The sequence below is a fragment of the Protopterus annectens genome, chromosome 9.part0 (genome assembly GCF_019279795.1).
Source record: "Protopterus annectens isolate FY-2018-M chromosome 9.part0, PAN1.0, whole genome shotgun sequence".
Classification (NCBI taxonomy): Eukaryota; Metazoa; Chordata; order Ceratodontiformes; family Protopteridae; genus Protopterus; species Protopterus annectens.
Genome location: NC_056743.1, coordinates 1,160,356,152 through 1,160,375,154, shown reverse-complemented (window position 1 = coordinate 1,160,375,154; position 19,003 = coordinate 1,160,356,152). Strand labels below are relative to the sequence as shown.

Sequence of the window (19,003 nt, the reverse complement as noted above, 5' to 3'; positions counted from 1 at the left end):
GTCATTACTGAGTACATTGTGAGTGCTGCGAAGAGCACTTCTGGCTGACATCAAAGAGTGAAACAATACTAATTTCATGAACTTTAATCGTACTTTGACTTAGAAATGGGGTCCATTCCCATCATGGTATTAGAAACCCAAAACATTTAGAGAAATTAAAAAAAAAGGGAGAAACTCACCCACAGACTCAAAAAACATTTATTTCATCATGGTTTGGTGTTTCCTACATTTCAACACTACTCTGGGACTATTTACAGTTTTTTAAATATTTTTATTTCTGAGTCTGACCACATGGGGTCTGACATCTTGAAGTAATTATTTTTGTTTAGTCTGCCTCTAGGTATCCCAAAATGCAGTGCTTATCTATAAAACATTACACCACACAGGCCTGTTTCCTCCTAAAGCTCCTGTCACTACACTGATTTTACATGCATACAGTGCTGTCTTTCAGTCAATTAATTTTAAGTAACATTTCATGCTGTTCAATGACTACTTAAAATGCAAACAGTGCAAATGCCACAGAGCAGTCTTTCAAAGTGCTTTTTACTGCTGCTTCTTTTTAGAATAGCTAAACTGCAGTCTTTTATGAAGCCTGAATTGTACTGCTTTGACTCATCTCCCATCTCCCTTCACACCTAACTTTCCTAGCTGTCAAAGAGCTAAGGGCAATTTGAGCTGTTACCTGCTGTGATTGACAGCCCACATAAGGAGATGTAACTCATACTGTTTCCATGTTCTAGCCTTTACTTTCTGTATGAGTAGTGGAAGGACCAGGGAGCTGTGACATCACAGCATTGATGGGTTTTTAAGACAGCCATGGTGATGTCAGTTTGGGGAGGGAATTGTCCAGAAATTACCTGCATTCAGTGGCCTTGATGACATCAGTGAATTGAAGACTGCAGCGAATTTTTCCAGGGCGGGATAAAAGTTTTTTGAAAGTGAAACCACTGCAGTACAGTAAGATACTGTTCTAGTGGAGAGAAACATTCAATCTGAAGTAGTTAACTTCATTTGATCAGCAACCTGTAGGTATCAGATCCGACCCGGATCTGAGCCAGCAGCTTTCCAAGCTAGAGATCCGAGCTCCTAGCTCCTCCCCCTTACCCATAATGCCCTGCTACCTCCTTCCAGTCCTCAGATCTCGTTTGCCGCAGCTTATTGAAGCATGAGTGACGAGCTCCTGGTGATAATTGTGAGTGTTTTCATAGGGTTTTTCTCCCTTTTCTCTCAAATTCTGTGTGTGTATTAGTCTACCCCTAGTCTATTAGTTTAAAATAGTTTTCTTCGTAGTCGGTTAATCTTAACTTTTCCCTTCCCCTTATCTGTGTGTGAGGGCGTGTGTGTGGGTATTATCATGGCCGAAGGCCCTAAGGCCGTATTTTCTAAATGCTCTGAGTGTGGTCACAAGCTTGTCCCCAGCCGATGGCCACACTCAGTGTATTTGCCTGGGGGTTGCTCATTTATCTTCAGACTGCCTGATTTGTGCCGCCTTCAACCCCCGGGCTTTGAGGGACAGGAGGACTAAGTTAATCCTTGCAGGCCTTTTGCCCTCGGATCCTGCTTCTTCCTCCTCTCCCTCAGTGGCACCAGCCACGGCTGCGGCTGTTCACTCTTCCGTTCCTGCTCCCCTGGCCGGGACTCAACCTCCCTCAGTGTCCCAGGGAGAGAAGGACGTCAGGAAAAAAGATAAACGCAGAGAAAAAGAAAGAGACAGGGAGAGGCATAGGAGCCATAAGCGGCGGGCCGTTTCTGATCCCTCGGCCCCACCAGCTAAGCTGCTCCTTTCTCCTTCAAAGGTCTCCAGATCTTCCCCCTCTTGGCTCCGTTCTCCTCGTTTCTCTCCGGAGCCGGAGGAGGAGACCCGGTCACCTTCTAGGTCATCAAGACGGCCTTCCTGGCCAGCCTTGGCAGCCTCTTCTAGGTCAACAAGGAGCCTTTCGGATGCGGACATGGACCGGAAGATATGTCACTTCCTCCAGGCCCAGATGCAGATGGGAGTGCTCTTCCCTCCCCCCCTTCCGGGGGGAAGCTCGGCCCCTTTCTTTGCCCCCATTGCTCCTTCTCCAATCTATTATCGGGTTTCGGAGCCGTCGGATCCGGGTAGCGTTGGAGCAGGGGAGTCGGTGCAGGTAGTCATCGCTACTTCGATGCCGGCTGTACCCTCGAGTTTGTTGGGTCCTTTTTCAGATCCGAGCTCTTAGGGCCGTGAGCCGAGCCTCAGATCCGGAGGGGTGAGTGTGTCTTCGGCTCCGACGCGGTCGGAGCACACCTCTCTTTCGGGTCCGATTGCTTCGGCTCCGGTGCCGATCCACACGTCGGATCCGAGGGGGCTGCTCTCGGATCCTAGGGAGAGCGGTTCACCTTCGGTCTTCGACGTTGTGGAGAGGGTCCTCTCAAGGGATTCGAGGCCCCTGGCTCATGCTACGGATCCACCCGCCATTCCCTCGCAGACAGGCTTGACTTCCATCATCCGGCCCCAGGGACAGCCTGCGCCTACGTCCCAGATGGTTCCCCTAGAGGAACAGGACCTGGTTGGTGAGTCCTCCTCGGACAGTCCCTCCGAGGAGGTTCCTCACAAACGAAAGTGTAAAAGGAGGCACTTGGACTCCCCCGAGTCCCTCACAGAAGACACTGACTTGGAGGAAGGGGAAGGTTCCCCCAGGTCACTCCCCGAAGATGTCTCCTTTGGAGACATCATAGAGATGCTGGGCAGAAGAGGGAGGTGGTCAGCTCAAAAACCTTCCTCGGATGAGTCTGTGCTTCTGGTGGCATTTGACGCAGGCCCATCTACCTCTTGGGTGTCCCCTCCGGCCAACCCCCTGGTAGATCTCATAACTACCAGGGCGTGGAAGGAGCCAGACACTGTAGAGCCAATCCCCAGAAGACCTTATAAAATACTTAGTCCCCCGGCAGACAGGACGGCGTGGAGCAAAGTTTCCCCAGTAGATACCATGGTGGTGGCGGCTGCCACCAAAAAGGAACTGGCTCAGGAAAGTTCCTCAGTGCATCTTCCTGACAAGGAGTCTAGGACGATAGACCGCATTGGAAAGCGGATGTTCGCTTCAGCCACCTTCTCCTTAAGGGAGCTGAACTACTTGGCATACGTGATTCGACTTCAGCAGGACCTAATCAAAGAGTATGCTGGGTCACCCCTGGAGTCCATGTCGGCCAAGGACAAAAGAACCTTCTCGACATGAATGGCCATGCTAAAGTCAATTTCCAACACTTCTATGCGGCTTCTCTCCCATGCCACGGAGGGGACGGATAGAGCCAGCGGAGCAGGCATCGCCTTGCGGCGCCATGCCTGGCTCCGTCTTTGCGATTTTGCGGAACCCTTCAAGGTGTCCATCGCGAACGCTCCCTTTGACAGTTCTACCTTGTTTGGTAAGACTATCCGCGACATGCTACTCCAGGGCGAAAAAGACGGGAAGACGTCTGCCGTCGGAATCCGCTTCTCATCTCCTCAAAGGTCCTTTTCCAGGAACCAGAGAGGACAAAAGAAGATGTGGTTCCAGAAATCTCAACAATCCCGTTTCGCTCCGGACACTTTGTCCTTCAGAGGCAGGGGAGGACAAGGTGGACGCCGGCCCAGAGGCAGAGGGGGGCCGAAGAATTTCGGGTCGAGGGAATCCTTTTCCAATCGACCCGCGCAGCAACCCTGAGGGGTTGCCTGACTGCTCCTCTCTGGAGGCAGTCGGGGGGCGTTTTTTGGAACACCTAGCACATTGGGAGTCCATTACGACAGATCGCTGGGTGCTCTGAATAATATCCAGATGTTATTCTATTCCCTTCGCGAATCCTCCCCCTCAGTTGGGACGCCTCCCCGATGTCCCAACCAATCAGAGGGAGGCTGCAGCTTTAGAGATAAAAGAGCTGCTAAGAAAAAGAGCCATCCAGCACGTCCCCCCAGACCAGTCCAGATTAAGCATTTACTCCAGGTTCTTTTTGGTGCCAAAAAAGATGGGGGACTTGAGGCCAATTCTCGACCTGTCTGCATTGAACCTATCCATTGCCAATGAAAAATTCCGGATGGTCACCATTCAGTCTATTCTCCCTCTCCTACAGGAGAACGACTGGATGTGCTCCATAGACCTCAAGGATGCGTACTGTCACATTCTGATGAACAGGCGATACAGGAGGTTTCTCCGCTTTCGGTTAGGGGCCAGTCATTATCAGTTCAGGGTCCTCCCTTTTGGCCTCACCACAGCCCCCAGGGTGTTCAACAAGGTCATGGCAGTTGTAGCGGCCCACCTGAGGCTTCAGGGAATACAGGTATTTCCTTACCTGGACGACTGGCTCCTCGCCGCTCCCACCAGGCATCTAGTATGCTGGGCCAGGGATTATTTCATGCGTCTGGCCCATCAGTTGGGGATCACCATAAATTACAAAAAATCTTCCCTTCAACCTGCTCAGGTCCTAGACTTCATAGGGGCCAGAATAGACAAGCTGCAGTCCAAGGCCTTCCTGACATCGGACAGACTCCGCAATCTAACTCTCCATGTCTTAGCCCTTCTTCAGTCTCCGGCCCCTCCAGCAGAATTAGCCCTGAGGGCTCTAGGGTCTATGGCAGCTATCAACCTTTTGCCCCTAGCCCGCCTGAATATGAGGGTTTTTCAATGGACTTTACCCAGTGGTCCATGCTTCGACATCCATTGTACTCCCCGATTCCCCTCAGCAGGGTTTGCAGGGAATCTATACTTTGGTGGCTTCATTCCCGAGAGCTTCGGGAGGGACGGCCTTTTTTGTTGCCTCTACCCCAAGCCACTGTGACCATGAATGCTTCTTGCCTAGGGTGGGGGGGCATTGCATGGGCAGAATCGTCCAAGGCACGTGGACTCCAACAGAGACCGTTCTGCATATCAATGTTCTGGAGATGAGGGTGGTGCTTCTAGCTTTGCAAGCTCTCCATGCCCTCCTTCCTCTAGGGACTATTGCAATTCAGACGGGCAACATGTCAGTCGTCTGGTACATCAACAAACAGGGGGGAACCAGGTCTTATCCCCTTTGCCGAGAGGCCATGAGAGTTTGGGAGTGGGCGATTTCCACCAACCATTTTCTGCTAGCAACGCACATTCCGGGTCAGTCCAACATTCTAGCGGACAAGCTGAGTCTATGGACTATCCTCTCACTTTACGAGTGGCCTCTGAACCCCTTAGTTGTGAAACAGATCTTCCTCAAATGGGGTCAACCTTGCTGCGATCTGTTCGCATCACCTTAGAACGCAAAGTGCAGTGAGTTTTTCGGCCTAATCCCCCCTCCGGGGGAGACCCCAGAGACGCTCTAGTTCATGCTTGGCCATCCTGTCTTCTTTATGCTTATCCTCCTCTTCCGTTAATGATGAAATTCTTGCAGAAAGCTCAGGGGTTGGGGAGCAAAGTTATCCTCATAGCCCCATTCTGGCCTCGTCAAACCTGGTTCCCATACGTACAGTCTCACCTCATGGCTCCTCCTTGGATCTTAGATCCCATTCTGGATCTGACTTCTCATCCTTCGGGATTGAAAACTCTGAACCTGGACGACCTCAAGCTTTCCGCTTGGTTTATCCAGTTCCATTAGTGGCTAGGACTCCCGGCGTCTCGTCCACAGTGAAATCCATCCTGGTGGTGGCACATAAACCTTCTACCAGGAAAGTTTACAACAGTAAATGGAAACGTTTTTGTATCTGGGCCAGGCAAAGGAATCTGGACCCCTTTACGGCTCCTATTCCAACAGTACTTGAGTTCTTAACCCACATCTTTCATCAGGGGGCCAGTTCGTCAACTGTGAAGGTTCAAATGGCAGCCATCTCCCACTTTCACATAGGAGACAACCTTGGTCCTTTAGCTTCCTTCTAAGATCTGTAAGACCTTCTTGAAGGATAACCTTCTTTTTAAGACCTCCAGTCAAGAATGTGGTTCCCCCGTGGGATCTAACCTTAGTCCTCCAGGCTCTTACTGGCCCCCCTTTGAGCCTCCAGCTTCGGTTGACTTAAAGTATTTGTCTTGGAAAACTACCTTCTTGATTGCTATTACCTCAGCTAGAAGGGTGTCGGAGCTTCAGGCTCTTTGTACTAAACCCCCGTATCTTATCTTCCATAAGGACAGAGTATCCCTCAAGACTAATTCCTCCTTTTTACCCAAAGTGGCTTCCGAGGCTAACATCAACCAATCCATTAATCTACCTGTTTTCTTTCCTAACTACCAAAACAAAGGAGAGTACAGACTACATTCATTAGATGTGCATAGACAATTGTGTTTTTATTTGCACAGAACTGCTGCCTCACGTACGTCGGAGCAGCTCTTTGTCTCCTTTGCTAAGCCATCTCTGGGCAAATCTGTAACGAAGGTGACCCTAGCTAGGTAGATATCCCAATGCATTTTACTTCCGTACAAAATTTCTGGTCGGCCTGAGCCCATAGGGGTTCATGCTCATTCTACCCATTCTATGGCTACTTCTGCCGCTTTTTGGTCAAGGGTACCCTTGGATGACATTTGTTCGGCCGCTACTTGGGCTTCCTCTCATACCTTTATTTCTCATTATAAATTAGATCTGATATCCAGAGGTAGGGCAGCCTTTGGCTCTGCAGTGCTCCGGAATATTCTTCCTTGAGGACCTCCCAAGTTTTTGGTAGCTGGGAACTCTGTCCCACAGGTTGGTGATCAAATGAAGTTAACTACTTCAGATAAAGAAGTTATGTACTCACCATAACGTTCCATCTGAGTAGGTAACTTCATTTGTCAGCAACCGACCCCCCCCCCCTGTCCCCCTAACCTGTAGTTCATTCCACAGATGATTAAGTCATCCACTCTTCTCAGATATCAGGTTAGGAGGTTCAGATTTGTGTTTGTGTTAGTGTTGGCTGATATTTGGGCAATCTCGATCTGAGGACTGGAAGGAGGTAGCTGGGTATTATGGGTAAGGGGGAGGAGCTAGGAGCTCAGATCTCTAGCTCGGAAAGCTGCCGGCTTGGATCCGGGTCGGATCCGATAACCACATGTTGCTGACAAATGAAGTTACCTACTCAGATGGAACGTTATGGTGAGTACATAACTTCTTTATTTACAATATTTTAAATGCTATTTTTTTTATTCATAGCAGGGACAGTAAATGGGGAGAAAAAGGACTGAGAAGTTGAGCAGTTAATAATAGAATCCTGTTGTTGTCCTTTAAAAGCTGCAAGTAGGGACTCGTCATATTTGTCATAGTTGGTAAAAGAGATGGGGATGCTTTCAGTTTAACAGATGGAAATGCTCCTAATTCTGAATAGTTTCCCAATGAATGTCTTGAATAAATGTTATGGAACAGAGTTCTGAAAAGACATGTATAGGCAGTCTACAGAAGTTGCTGAGAATAGAATAGTTTTGGAATACAACGCAAACAGGCTGTTGAAACCTTAAAACTGGATACTGAGCAATGTTACCAAACTAAGTAGCATGAATCTCAAACCCATTAACCCCTCTATGACAAACTTAATTTCCGTGTCTCCCACTAAACCACATGCTACAAGACTACACTAAAAATTATGTTGTTCCCTATTTCTGAAGAAAAAAAAAAACAGCAGATGTTACTATGAATGTTACATTTTTTAATTTTATGTTCATTATTCTTACAGACTGTTCAGTTAAACAGAAAGTGCCCCTAGCCTTAAGGTTAGCTATCAGGCTACTATTTATTCCTAGCACAAGCCCAGTTTTATCATTTTTGATGCAAAGCTGGTCTTAATAGAACCTCCTGTGGTAGAGATGTGTCCAGCAGAGACATCATTTCAACAGGGAACACATGAAACAGCAGGAAAGTCCACAATAATCATGGAAATAGTATCTTATGTATTGTCTCTTGACACACTGAGCTATTCTATATCATGGCTGAAGATGCTGAAAACCTTACCTGGAGAAATATACTGCACCCTAACCAGCTGACAGAGTTAACACTACTATTTCCATTGACTGGAGTTTTCTTTCACTGTCAGGGCAAAGTGAAACTAAGATGATGGCAAGAGAATCAGGTGGAAAGTTCTCTTGACAAAACCAAACTGCTGAGCGTCAAGCCCAATAAGAGTTTTGATATCACATTTTATGAGGTTAGTGGTAATATGTCCTATGGCTTTACAAGCGAATCTTATCAGGTAGATGGAGCTGTAATTTCTGTGCTAAGTGGAAATGCCACCCTTGTATAGTGGAATCCCCACTGCAATGCACCAAACTTCAAACCAAAACCTTCAGCAAAGCTAGGTTGAGCAGTTTGAAGAGTAGCTGTGAGAGGGCCCATTTAGTATTATTTCCTAAACACCTAGGAATATTGTTAAACCAAAAGAAAGAAGTGTTTTTGGACTTAGCACCTTCAGTACATGCTCCTTTGTGATACTAGTGGTTGTAAGGGATTCTGGGATTTGTGGGCTTCGAATAGAAGTCTTGGAGGTAAAGTTTAGTACGGAATTTGTTTGTTGCATATTGGCAATATCTAGTGAGTCCTAATGGGGGATGCTATTTTGAAGTAGTTCAAAGCAATGTTGGGTGTTGCTTCTTTGTTTTCTAATGTAACTAAAGATGGATTTATAATTGTTCTTAGCATCAGATGGCAAATGCTAACCTAAGTTTATGTGTTGCTTCAGTAGACTTAACAGTATTTTTCAACTTCTTAGTACTATTTTTGATACTAGCCTTGATATTAAGTGTTTTGGATCTGTGGTATAATTTAAGGATTTTTTTTTCTGTAAAGTTTATGTTACCACCAGTGTGGTTTGTTTTTGAATTTCCCATTCCTTCTTGCTCTGGTGATGACTGTCAACTTTATGCAACTCTCTAAGTGGGCATATAACTCCTTTTAGGGCTGATGATAGCATTAATGAATTTTGAAACCTTATAGAATTGGAAAAGGCAGGTATGCTCAAAGTCCTTGAATTCAGAGATATCTGCTACAAGGGCTTTAGGGATTTCAGAGGTGAATATCACAAGTTTATGGTCCAACTTAACAGGTGAAAGAGATACCAGGGTTAATACTGCATGGTGTGGCTGCATTTATAAGCATCAGATCAAAAACATTATTTCTTCTAGTGAGTTTAACTACCTGTTGCAAGGAGTTTCTGTTTATTAAGAACTGCTGGGCATAATCTGCATTGGAGATATAGGTGCTCTAGTTTATTGAAGGATAGTTAGAATCACCCAGTAAATTAAGATTCTTGTTAATATGGAGTTCAAGTACATTTGGAATCTTAAATGATCAAGTGACATGGAAAGTCCCCTGTAACAGGCTGGAAGTTGATACTTAGTTTTGAATAAGGTGATCTGGAGTTCTACAAGTTCTGTCTGTAGGTTTGTCAGTGTGCTTGGACATGATATGGTCCTTGGACATGCCATCAGTTCTGAAGGCATAGCAGGCTCAAAACCCAGGTACAAGAGGAGTGCTGTCTTTACATTTAAACCAAGTCTCAGTAATTACACAAAGATGGATGCATTCCAAATGCAGAATAATCTCAAAATTGACCAATTTTTTCTTGAGATTTCTGCCATTAAGAGACAATTTAATGAGATTCGGTTTCAAGTTTGACATGTGTGTTATATTGGTATGTCCATTAGCTGGCCTCCGCCTAAAAAGGCACTATAGTGTCAGCAAAGGCCTTAGTATGCATGAGCCTTGCAATGATAGGTGAAGGTCATCCTTTGTGACGCATCTCATTCCATGCTGACACATAACCGGATCTCCCAGAAATCACACCAATTAATTAATCAGTTGTTGAGGAAGATCATTTTTTCATACCTAGGCACCATTCTTGGAGAAGGGAGGATTCCACTTAGGACAAATGTCTTGCTTGTATTTTTCACATACATGGAAAGATCCAACATATTTTTCTGCATGCCCTCAGATTTTTGCACCTTAAGTCATTCTTTCCGATATGGACCACCCCAGTGTCATAGTCATATTTATTTGTCAGTTGAAAGTATCTTTACAGCCTTGGCAGTGTCAGAGATGCTGACACCTGAAAGACATCTCACCATTACCCTGTCTTTGTCCATCTTTTTGAGTGGAAAATATGTGTACCTAACTGTAGAGTCACCTATCAATAAGACGTTGTTAGTTCAGTGGTTGTAATTCCAGGAGGCTTTGATAAAGATTTTTTACAGCTTCAGCATAAGACACTTCAGTGTAATTAATGATTTGATTGTGGTGGAGGTGTATGCTACTCACGTATGTTTTTTGATGAGAGGAAAGCATCCATATTAAATAAATATGAGCACATCACAAATGGAATTATTTGTGTTGAGTATTAGTTAATATTTATAAGCATAAGGCAGTTTCTATACTGCCTAAGGATACCCAGAGCCAAGAGGCTGGCTATGGAAGGGAAACAAGCAGGCTTACTTTCTATTTTTGTCCAGTTGTTTTGAAAGGTTTGTAGAGAATCACATAGAATAAATTGTATGTAATTGTGAGTGTGTGTGTGTGTGTGTGTGTGTGTGTGTGTGTGTGTGTGTGTGTGTGTGTGTGTGTGTGTGTGTATGCTTGTAAATCGGCAATGTTTACAAAAATGACTACAGAAAATTTGAAAGAAGGAGAAACTATGCAGAAAGGAATAATAAGGAGAGACAGCTAACCACTGAAAGGCTCATTGCTTATGAGTAGATGAAGCAAAAGTATGTGTTAGCAAGATAAACTGCCTTTTGCAGTTTGCTATGCATGTAACTTTTAGACAGACAGATTCACAGATCCCTCTCTTCCTAATGCATTTGTTTTATCTGTTTCTTTTCACAGATGCAGAACTTCTGGAGCATGCCATGAACATACTTGGTGTTCCATTCCCTGTTATAGCTCTACGGAAGGCCATACTGACTGGATTATCAGAGATTCCAGAAGGAGTCACTGACCACATTATACAATACCCTTGTTATACTACAGATTGTGGCCTTGGATTTCCAGCACTCTGTCTGGCTTCCTTACTTGGAAATTTTGCAGTAGTGGAGAATTTGTTGCACCTGGACATAAATATCAACCACACAGTAGCAGATGAACATGGATCAGACACTGGCATCACAGCCCTCCATTGTGCTGCTGCTGGGGGCTACATCACTATTGCAGATCTCCTGCTTACAGAGGGTGCAGATGTGAATATTTGTACCACAGCAGGAGTGTCACCACTATATATTGCTGCTGAAGAGCAGGAGACTGATATGGTGAAGTTCTTGTTGGAACACGGAGCATCTCCAAAATGTAGCTCCATTAAGCTTACTAGCAGGTTTCAAAATGACCTACCACAGAAGACTTTGCGTTCACAGGATGGGGAAGTCGATCTCAGTTACAGCTTTCTAAACCGCTGTAGATTTGCAGGGCAAAGTGCAAGTATTGATTCTTCAGATTTTACTGTGTGTGATGACTGGACACCACTGCATCATGCAGCTGAACTCAACCATTCAGAGATATTATCACTTCTTCTGGATGCAGGGGCATGTATTGATGCAGGGACAGCACTTGGAGACACCCCACTGAGCATAGCCTCAGCTGCATCTGCTGCAAATGCAGTGGAACTTTTACTGAGTCGGGGAGCAAATGTCAATTGTCAGGTAGATATGCATGCTCTGCACATGGCTGCAGCTTATGCAGATCCTGAGGTTATGTGTATGTTGATACAGTATGGTGCACACCTCAATGTACAGACGAAGGATGGGCGCACACCACTACATTATGCTATAGATAAATGGAACCTCTGTTCTGTGCCAAAACTGCTCAGCGCTGGAGCAGATCCGAACATTCAGGATTCCCTGGGGCGCTCACCCCTCCACTGTATTTTCATGTTCAGCTTTCTAGAGTCCAATGAGAGACAGCCATTCCCATCAGACATTTTGATGGAACTCATTAAACATGATGCACATGTCAATCTTTGTGACATTTTGGGAAGGACACCATTGCATTTTGCAGTGGCTATTGGTCAAGACAACCTTGTTGGACTTCTTTTGCAGAATGGAGCTTCACTAGTCAAAGATGTTAGTGGAAACTCTCCACGGGATGTAGCAGAGATGCATGGATACATTCAGATTATTCAGATGTTGCAAGAGCCATTCCAGCATCTAGTGAAGGTAGAAATGAGTTCACACAGTGTTATGGAACCAACAGATCATTCAAAGGAAAATACTGCAAATATCAGTACTTCTGTCTCTCCTTTCAATAGTGGTAGTTCAGAACCACTTCTTTCCCTCTTGCCCCTCAGCCATTCACTTGCAATCCCTTATTTAGTCCCTTATGATGTCTGTGACAAGCAATCAAATGTTCACTCAGAATCTGACTTTAAAAAAAAGATAAGGCAAAGCAAGTTTAAGGATGATGTCCTGGAAGCACTTCATGAAGAATATTCAGCTGGGGAATTTCATTTTGACACAGACTGCCAAGAAGAAAAATGCCAGCTGGTGAAACAAGTAATGCAATTTGTCCAAGAGCTGTCTGCACAGATGGCTGAGCTAGACTCCAGGTTCAGTGGTTCACTTATTCCTTCAGGGTCTGTCTTTGAAGGGACCAAGATTGGTCACCCTGATGAACTGGACTTCCTGTACATTCTGGAGAGGCTTGAGGAAACAAACATTGAGACAGTGGAAAGGCACAAAAATCTGAGTGATCCATATACATACTTGAAATTCAAGCAAGGTACAGGAAAAGAGTGGGAGTCTTTTGCCACATCAGAAGGATTTCTGTCCCCTCTTCAGCTGAAGAAACATATATCACTGCTGTTAATGGTAGCTGCACAAAAGGTAAGGAAGCCAAAACATCTGGAATTTCAGGTTCTTTGTTACTGCCCTGCATGGAAAAAATGTACAGCATGTTGCCCACTCATTCAAAGCAGTGGTGTTGGAGTTTGCTTTACAATGGAATGGAAGGGAGAGGAATTCCCAAATCTGCACATAGATGTGGACTTTGTTCCTGCTGTCCGCCTGCAAGGGTGGCCAAAACGTGCATCTGTCATACCAAAACTGGTTTCAGAACACCAGGAACTTTATTACTGTCTTGTTCCAAAAGATCCACACATCCAGAACCCAATGCATTCCCTGGATTGGAGGTACTCTTTCTCCCACATTGAAACTAGACTTTTTCAGAAAATACCTCAGAGATTACTGAAGTGTTTCCGGCTTCTCAAAATCCTTAAAGAGCTGTATGTGAAAAACAAGGCTGCTGAATCCCTAAACACATACCTCTTAAAAACACTGTTCTTTCACTATGTTAATAACTTCACAGACTATAGCTTCCTGGAGGGGAAGTCACTGACCTACATCATCCTTAAAGTTCTGCAGAATATGGCTGCCATGGGGCCTGTAAGAAGTGACTTGTATTCAATAACTGTCTCAGGGTTTTTCGTTGAGCACTGTAATCTGGAACTACAGATAAGGGATGAAACAGGCAAAAGTGCTGCTTTTCAGATCATCAAGGACTTGCATTTTCAATGAATCCTGTGAATAGCAGGACATGACTTTTGCATGACATCTCACATGCTAACTCAGCAGTCTTGGTATAACATTTAAATAGCTAAATGTAATGTGTTATGTTACTCAAAAACTGTAGCAGTGAGTAAGTTAAGACAATGCACACTGTTTGATCATTCTAATGAATAATGCCAGTGAAGTGGTGTGTTAACATGCCAGTGATGTTCATTGTCAGTGTACACTGTAAGATCGTCTGAAATGTAAAACATTCTCTTAACATTTTCTGATTTGGCAATGTTAGACTATATAAATATAATGAAGAATATTTTCTTCTAAAATGTATAATAGCCATAAGAAGTAGCAATACAATCCAGTAAAGTACTTGTGCTTCTAAAGTGGGACTGGATTATGTTTTATAAACTTGTATGTAATATGTATAAGTAATATGTAACATAATATAGTATTATTAATTCCAAGTCTTGTATAAAATGAGTATGTGCATATTAGTGAACCACATTTGCTGACTTCTGTACTTGGAAGTGTATCACTTGGAGACACTATTGGCACATTGTTATTGTGTGAAAACATTTCAGTAAGTAATGCAGCTCCATTAATAACAGCACATGGAATGTATTCTCAGTGTGTTGACCATTGTGAACTGCCTCTTTCAATTTATTCATCTAATATTCTGCTGTCTGTTCTCAAAAGTCTGCTGTTTTCATGACATTTACACATAATATCAAAACTCCTTCTGCATTACCTAGGTGGCTGTTGAACCCCTGTTCTGCTGTTTTCTCTTTCTGTATTTTTGCTGTTGTCATATGACAATATAAATTGTCAGTATATTCAGCTGTTTGCATTTATGGCCAATTTCTACCAACAACAACTTAGAAGTGACTTCATGTGCTACATTACATAATTAACCATGTTGTTGTCAGTCTTTCTTTCACACTGACTCCTTTTTTGTGCCCACATTTTGTGTTGCACCTTTTCTGTCTCTTATTTTTGTGTACTTCACATTTCTTTTTTTTACCCCTCTCTCTCTCTTTCCTTCATGGATATTTTTTAACTAAACTGTAAAATGATACAGTAGTGAGAAGATAAAACAGTACAGAACCTTAAGTGAGTTACTGATATGTGCTGTTTTGCAAATAGTGATAGATAACTGGAGAAACCTTCACCTTCTTCTTGGCTGTTATCTCATCAGTGACATAACTGTATATTAAAATTGCACTGTCATAAAGAAGCAGCCCAGTTGTCTTGTAACTTTACTGACCTTCTCCATAATAACAATTGAATAGGTCAGAATAGTACCTTTGCGTTATATGTGAACAGAGATGGCATAGATGCCAGATCAGTTGTTTCTAAATACATTATTTTTCCCTGCCCACATGCTGCCAGAATACTTTTTCTACCTCTAAAGTGTACTTCATCTGCTAGGCTGATGTGCTCTTCCCTCATTGTATGCATTAATGTGGGTCACACTGCTGCCAGAATTGTACATGTTACTGTCAGCAAAGACAGCAGCAGCAATTCAGACTGTCTGCACCTCATAAATACATCATAATTGTGTCAGGACACTGTGTGCTAATGTAAGATGATACCACACCTGTCAGAACAACTGTATTTTCCTCAGTCAGTGACAGAACTGTAGGTTACGTTGGTTCCTTGTCAATGCACACTGTCACCTTGGATCATCAAAAATATAATGGAGATGCCATGGCACACTGCATTTGTATCCCTTCATGTCAGAATAGTGATAAGCCCACGAAGTATCACCAGTGAAGCTCAGCTTCTCAAGCAGTGGTGCCATCACTGGTAACAATGGTGACAAAGCACTGCACTGCACATAGGCTGGAAACACAGGTATGCAGCTGATTCTCTATCCACTCATTGTTGGCTCTACCATGAATTAGAATTGTTAGGGCATTTTTTCATCTTGCTTGCTAATAGCAGAGTTGTCATAGAGTCAGTCACTTTACTGCCATAAGGCAGAGTAGTACCAAATTATAGCATATAACCCACAGATTGTAGTACATTTGCATTGTAGATGACCTGCCCTTCTTCATTGTTAGTGCCATGCACTTGAATTATGTCGGATGACTACATGTAATCATCAGGGAACTGTATATCTATCACAAGCAGTAGACCATATCAGCAGCATTGTCACTTAGCAGAATACCAGCCAGGCTTGTATCAGTTGGACACTGCTCAATACTACAAATGTGAACAAGATAATAACTGACATTGACCTTTTTGTAACCTTTGAGCACAGGCACATCTGTGTAGTTACGGAAACTCATTTCCATTGTTGCAATAATACATACTCTTCTTTGCCTGGGTTTAGAGCCTACCACTCATTTAGACCCTCTGATTTGGGCCATATCTATATTCTTTTGTAATGCCATTACTCCATGGCAAATTCAGTATAAAATGACTTGGAACTTCTGGATGTCTTATTGTTAAGTCTAATTACTATATCACTGCTAACTATAGAACCTCTTTTTATGTTTCCTACTGCCCAAGGCACATACTAAACCAATTAAGAGTCCTTAACTCTTGAACCCAATGCAGTCATCCTAAGCAAATTCCACTACTTTTTCATCAGCTGGCATACATGTGCCACAAACAATATGCACATTACAGAAATCATACAGAGCTCAAGGCTGTTGAGTCTTGTGACCATTACACCATGCCAGTCACCTCCCTAGACTGTACTTCCCTTCTGAAGGAACACTATGTCAGTTATGTCCATGGTGAGTTTATGAACACCCATTCAATTATCCAGGTCCCATTTCAAGGACGATGGTGTATCACACTGCTTTTTCTGCAAGGGGGTCTATTCTAGAGGTGAGGGATGCCTTGAGTAATGAATCCGTTTCTCTACCTTGTTTATTCGATTTCCTGAAGCAGGTTTAGACCTCTTGCTCTGGTATATGTGGGACTGATTTGTTAAGATACAAGAGACCCTGGACTACTGGATCTCTGATTGCTTGGAAAGTGAGACATAGGTTTCCTCTGAATATCCTGAAAGAACTAGAAAAGAGGGACAGTGTTTCTAGTCTATTCTTCAATTGTTAGGATTGTAAGCCTCTGATCCTCTTTGTTAAGAACTTCTGTGTTTTTTTCCAACGTTTCATATGTCTGATGAGGTACATCCCAGAAAGGACATTATATTCTATAATTGGCCGGATCAGTTTTGAATACAAGAGGCAATAACCTCTTTAGGTCTGGATGTTATTCCACTTAGATTTATAAGATTCATAGATTGTTACTGGGCTAATGACCCCAGGGGGGCTTTCTAAGCCTGGACAGGTTTTCCCAAAAGAATAATGACATCCTTGTTTGTCAGCTATGCCAAAAGAAAGATTTTCTGACAACTGCTGTTACATGATGATTAAAGGAGAGAGAATTATTAACCCAGGGTCACAGGTAGGTAACTCCATTTTGATTCTGATTTAGGGTATTGTCAGTGCTATATGCTTGGGAGATGGTTTGACTGCCAAATATGACAGTGTTGAAATTTTTAGTATTTAGTTTTAGTCCATTTTCAGTACAAAAGGCATTTATAAGTGTAAGTTCCTGCTGAAGGGCTTCTGTATCAGAAGGGGACTTGGCAGTGACTCACAGTTTGTAGTCATCTTCAAACTTCTTTAGGCATAGCCTTAAATTTTAGTTTTTAGGTAAGAGAAGTAAACAAAAATAATCCCAGCACTGAGCCCTGCAGGACATCACTGTTCACCTTCATGTTCTCTGACACTACTCCTGCTAACTGCACCATCTAAGTTCTGCTAGCTAATTTTTTATCCAGCTTACCACATATGGATCTATTTGTAAAGAATTTAACTTATGAATTATGCTAACATAATGGTGTCAGATGCCTTGGCCAGCTCCACCTAAGCTGTGTATACAATGTGATCAGTCAACAGCTTATGTTACCTTCTCAAAGAAGTTAACCAGGTTCATTAGATAGGATCTTCCTTTTATAAAACCAAATTGCTGCAGATCTTGCCTGATAAGGTTTTTAATGTCAATGTTAATCAAGTTTGTCATAATGTGTTCCTTGGCCATAAAAATGAGACTTATCAGGTTGATGGGTCTGAGGTATCCAGGGATGGTAGTAGAGCCATTATTATGGAGTGACATCACCAGGACAGGTTCAGGTTCAACAGGTTATTTAGAGGTTCTACCATGGTGTGTTTGGTACTATTTGTCAAACATATGGGTATGTTTTCTTGTTCCATGTAAGAAGTGTTCTTAATCTTGGACAGCACTTTCAGTACATGTTGTTTAGTGATGGTGGAGTTTGAGAACTATGGGGATTGTAGGGTTTTAGACAGTCATCTCAGGAGTGAAATTAATTTGCTAGAATATTGATAATGTCCACAGGGTCTGAGTAGGTTCTGTCAATTAAAATGAGTTGAATGTTGTTTCTTAGTTTCCTAACTTAACTAAAGAAAGATTTGTAATCATCTTTATCTTTGGATGCCAACCTGAGTCCATGGGATAGCTTCATAAATCTAATACTCTTTTTAATATTCTTAATCAGATTCCTATTTCCTTTGAACAGGCAGTTTTTAGATCCATTGTATACTTTAATCCAAAATAAAACACAATTGTAAAAGCTAAGTAGTAGAAACAGCCAGTATATTATTTAGTGCTTTCATCTAAATGGTGAAAATAGAGATCATCTCAATACAGATCACACTTCCTTTAAGGAAAAATTTGTGCAGTAACAGAAACCTGGTTCAAGGCTCCCGAGAGCACACCAGCACTACCAGGTTATACCTCATACCATGCTTTTCGGCCCCAAAACTGGGACCAAACCACAAAAGGAGGGGGAGTCTCAATATTCGTCAAAGATACCCACACCTCCAGGTTGGTGCACAGCACGAAGCATCAGAGACTATCCATGTGCAACTAACAGTGGGTAAAACTGCCTTCCAGTTTATAGCCTGCTACAGACCACCCTCCCAAACCCAGGAACACCACTCGGCCTTCCTGAGAACACTGGAAAATATGAAGGTCTCTCCAAACACCATTATATTGGGTGACTTCAACTACCGAAACATAGACTGGGAGCATTACCCACAGTTAGGACAGCTGTTTAATCTTAGTCTCACCTCCGGATACGTATCCAGGGAGTGGCGCACAGCGACTGTGGTCCCACTCCACAAAGGCGGTGCCTCCACCGACCCTGGAAATTACCGTCCCATTAGCTTGACAAGCCTTATCTGCAAAGCCATGGAGAGGATCATAATGGATCTCATAAATAAAGACATAGGGAACTTGCAGACTTTGGATCCAACCCAGTTTGGCGTTGTCAAAGGCAGATCATGCCTTTTAACTTGGTTGACTTTTTCGAAACAGTCACCAAGGCCATTGACGAGGGAAAGGCAGTCCATACAGCCTACCTAGACCTGGCGAAGGCTTTTGATACAATACCTCACTCGGGTATCATTGAAAAACTCATCAACTTAAATGTAAACCCATACATTACAAGATGGGTTGCAAACTGGCTGAGTGACAGAACCCACAGGGTCAGAGTTGCTGGCGCCATGTCAGACTCAAAGCCTGTCACAAGTGGTGTCCCACAGGGCTCAGTCCTGGGCCCACTCTTGTTT

The 19,003-nt window shown here is 43.5% G+C and overlaps 1 protein-coding gene across 1 annotated transcript in view; it reads left to right on the top strand.

Moving 5' to 3' along the window:
• LOC122811894 overlaps positions 1-14,628 on the top strand; it is a 219,383-nt gene extending 204,755 nt beyond the window's left edge. The window contains exon 3 of the mRNA XM_044084041.1: positions 10,729-14,628. Coding sequence (XP_043939976.1) covers positions 10,729-13,403 — 2,675 coding nt within the window. The 3' untranslated portion in view covers positions 13,404-14,628. The remainder of the gene's footprint in view (positions 1-10,728) is intronic.
• The last annotated feature ends 4,375 nt before the right edge of the window (positions 14,629-19,003 follow it).